Here is a 4,144-nt window from a genome sequence, read left to right as displayed (position 1 = left end):
CAAACTTTAAAACGGAGGAAAACTTGTGCTCTCTCGAAAAATACCAAACTGTTTTTACATAACATGTAAACTTTTCAAACTATGAGCAGTCAAACGAGGAGTGGAAATCACTTTTTCTTCAAAGATAGAGTGGAAGCGTCAGTTAGCTTGAGTGTGAGAAGCAGTAAAAAATAACCTTAATTTTTATTTTTAACTCGAGCTCACGGCCAAACCGTGAAAAGGAGACAAATAATTTTTTGTCAAAAAGTAGACATAGGTGTTGGGATTCATAAAGTGTGACGTTGACAGGCGGGGTCTGCACAAAATTTAAACGGGGGGGCCGAGACCTGTTACTCTGTCCTACAATTACTCTCAAGCTGCAACTGGTAGTGATTATTTCTACTGGTATCGACAATATCCAGGAAAACCACCAGAGTTGTATTCGTTCTATTTGTGTGCAGTTTGCTTTTATCTTATTAGCAATATGTATAAACCATAGACTGTATATAAGAAATGGACGTAACATCCGTGACGTCACCCATTGGTTTGTGGACTGCTGCTCGGAGGCCAATAGTATCGGATCTGAGCAGCGCCATCTTTAAAATTTCAGGTGCATGCTGGGAAAAATAAAAACAGGGATTCTACTTATATGGGCATCAGGAGGAGCATGAGGCGCCCTCCTGAACCTGTGAACCAATCAACCTGTCAATCACCACGTAGCCACGCCCTAATGCATACCCTGCTTTATCGTCACATATAAAATCAGGGAGGCCAAAATGTCCCAAATGAACATCATACTGCATTGAAGAAGGCTTTAAACTAGCGATTGAGACCATAAACACATTTTGAAAACGTTTACTGAGGTTAGAAATCAAGTGAGAAGTTGGTGAATTCTCCATTGACTTGTATAGAGACGGAAGTCCTTTTGACACCAAAACGGTCGCCCCCTGGTGGCCTTTTGATAGAATGCAGTTTTAAGTTACTTCCTGGTTCGCCTCATTTCAGAGGACCAGAACTCCCCACCTGGTTATAATTCATAATAATTAAAAGAACAAGAACTGGTTCTCTTCCTTGTACTTCATGTTCTGTATTCATGATTGTATATAATTATTATTTCTATGTATTGATCTGTATATAAGCCAGAACCAGCACTGATCCCATTGGTCCATGAATCCTTTCAATAATCACACTAGTCAACTATCAGTATAGTAGTTAGTTGCTCTACTGAAAGCTTCTTTCTACATTCTGTCATTTCCTTCTTTCTTTATTAAAAACGTGTGAGTGTGTTTCTTAATGAAGGATGATCAGCTGTTTCCCAGCAGGAAGTCTTCATGTGTCTCTGCTGTGAAATGTTCCCCTGCAGCTTAGGGCTGGGACGACGCGTCGACGTCATCAATTACGTCAATGCAAAAAATACGTCGACGCAAAAACTCTGTGTCGATGCGTCGTTTGAAAAAAAATGGCGGCAGCGAGTAGCGGCAGCAGCAACACCAGTGAGTCAGTTGACTCTGATCAATGTAAAAAAACGAACTCGTAATTCAAAGGTATGGGATTATTTTTCCGTAAAAGGAGGCCATTCTGTCGTTTGTCAGCTGTGTAAAATGGAGATGGCTTATCATAAAAGCACGATGGCGACCCTATCCCAAGGGACAGTGACCCCCTTAAATGGTGGAAGGATAATTCAACAAGATTCCCACACTGTCTGCTTTACAGCCTGTACCTGCCACATCAACGCCATCTGAAAGGCTTTGTTCAGTTGCTGGAAACATTGTCACCTAAAAAAGGGGAAGCCTGACTGCTGAGCATGTTGAAATGCTAACATTCCTCCACTCCAATGCATGACTACATCATGTCTTGGATTAAACACACACACAGACACACACACAGACACACACATAGACACACACATAGACACACACACAGACACACACATAGACACACACACAGACACACACACAGACACACACACTACACACAGTATTCTTGAGTGAAAAGGCAGAGTGTATGTTCCTGTGAATGAAGAGCACTTTATATTTTGTCACTGCTGCTGTTTATATTTGATTTATTTTATGTTGATAACATTTTCTTGATTCTTGCACAACAGTTTTATTTATTGAAAGTATTTTATTTTGTTTCATTTTATTTTGTGTTAAATGTTACCTCTGGCGTCAGATTGCACTATTGTTTTCATTACTTGAATTTTATTTTGGAATTTGGTGATTTTTGGTAAAAACAATAAAAATATGTTGGTATGAAATTTGTGTTTTTTCAGTGAGATACATAAATTAGCATAATGTAAATATATGCTATATAAGTCAAATAATGGGTAAATAATCGATAATCGAATCGAATTGAAAAAATAATCGCTAGATTAATCGATTACAATAATAATGGTTTTGCCCAGCCCTAGTGCAGCTACTCCACATCTCCACCTGTCTCATCATGTTGTCCTCTCTCACACTTCCTGCTGATGCTTCACATTAAAAGCTTTTTCTCATTTCTTTCTCTCATAAACGCGTCACATGATCCAGAGTTTAAAGGTCATGTGACATTTGTGTTTGTGCTCAGCAGCTTGGATTCACACTTTAGTTTTCAATCAGTTCATTTGATTATTTCAAATGAGTTTGTTTAGTTTGCAGCAGAAGAAAATGATTGAATGCAGGAAACCATTGAACCCTGCACTAAACTGAGAATAAACTATACAACTATTAATAATGTTCAGATTATTATTAGAGGGACATTTTTCTCAATGTGACAATAAAGAGATCAAATGAAAGCTTCTATTATTATTGATCAGCCTTTTTTTATTGGACATAACAGGTGATACAGCAGTTACATTTAGTTCTGCCTGAGTAACACAAACATACAAATGATCAACTTTACTTGGTAAAAACACAAAAACAGCAAATAAGAAACATGAAAAGATTAGAAACAGATGAATTATCCTGTAAATGAGCTTTTTATTGTGGATATTTAGTAAGGCGCTAAACTGTCAGCTGTTTGTCCTCTAATATTCTGTTCACATACAGCCAGAGCTGCAACTATTAGTCCATTCATTGATTATCCATCAACACTAAATCAGCACTTCATCATCATTTGAGTCATTTTGAAGCTTTTCTTTGTCTGACATGATAATAAACTGATTATTTGATGTTCTGGACTTTAGTTCAGACACAATGAGACATTTAAAGACGCTGCCTTCGACTCTGTCCAATTACAACCAGCGTTTCACACTATTTTCACTATTTCCAGACATTTTAGAGACAAAGCTATGAATGGATGAATGGATGAATCATCATGTTGATTGACAGCTGTACATGCACATCCAGCAGAGACACACATAAAAACATGTTGGTTTCTGAATCCACTATATGATTAAAAAAACAAGTCATTGAACAAGAAGCCAAACAACCAAATAAGAGGAGAAAGACCAAAGTTCCTCTCTAGGCCAGCAGATACTTACTGTCATTATGTGTGTTATAGTTAGTGGCTAAACTCTTCCAACATGTTTAAAAAGCTCGGTCACAACTTGACGTTTCAGTAAACTTTGAGCCGCTGGTGGTTTTCTCTCTGAGAGCTTCTGAGTTTCACTTTGGGTGTTGGACTTGAACATTGACTGAGACTCATAAGGATCAAAGCCACGACCTCCGAACCTCCAAACAGTCCTCTAACAGACTGAGATATCTGCTCTGAGAAAATCAGCTTCTGTTTTACAGCTTTTTAAATGTGGATATATGTGACTGACTAACTAACTGTCAGTCATGGGGAAACCATGTTGGCTTTAGAAACTCTATTTACAACCAGTGAGAGATCAGGTTGGTGCTAAATAACATGAGAACGTTTCTCTGACAGGAGGAGACTCTCCTTCCTACAGACCACACAGAGACAACCAGGAACCAGAACCAAGAGACAAGAACCAGAACCCAAACCCAGCATACAGAGGTTCAGTGAATGTGGTGTTGAAGGTGTGGAGGTGGATCAGTGAGTCAGAGGAGACTCTGTAGAAGGACAGAGTGCCAGCAGGACAGTCCACATACACTGCTACTCTGTTAGAGACAGAGGAGGAGGAGGAGGAGGAGGAGGAGGAGGAGGAGGAGGAGGAGATGGATGTTTCTCTCTTATTGTGCCAGACAGAGTAACCACCAGCAGAGCAGCTCAGACACCA

General features: G+C 39.2%; 1 protein-coding gene across 1 annotated transcript in view; it reads right to left on the bottom strand.

Moving 5' to 3' along the window:
- Positions 1-2,768: 2,768 nt before the first annotated feature.
- LOC133991218 (NLR family CARD domain-containing protein 3-like) overlaps positions 2,769-4,144 on the bottom strand; it is an 18,123-nt gene continuing 16,747 nt past the window's right edge. The window contains exon 9 of the mRNA XM_062429710.1: positions 2,769-4,144. This exon is cut by the window's right edge and continues 278 nt beyond it. Within this exon, the coding sequence (XP_062285694.1) occupies positions 3,848-4,144 (297 nt within the window). The 3' untranslated portion in view covers positions 2,769-3,847.

This window comes from Scomber scombrus, chromosome 11, assembly GCF_963691925.1.
Source record: "Scomber scombrus chromosome 11, fScoSco1.1, whole genome shotgun sequence".
Lineage (NCBI taxonomy): Eukaryota > Metazoa > Chordata > Actinopteri > Scombriformes > Scombridae > Scomber > Scomber scombrus.
This window is presented reverse-complemented; position numbering and strand designations above follow the sequence as displayed.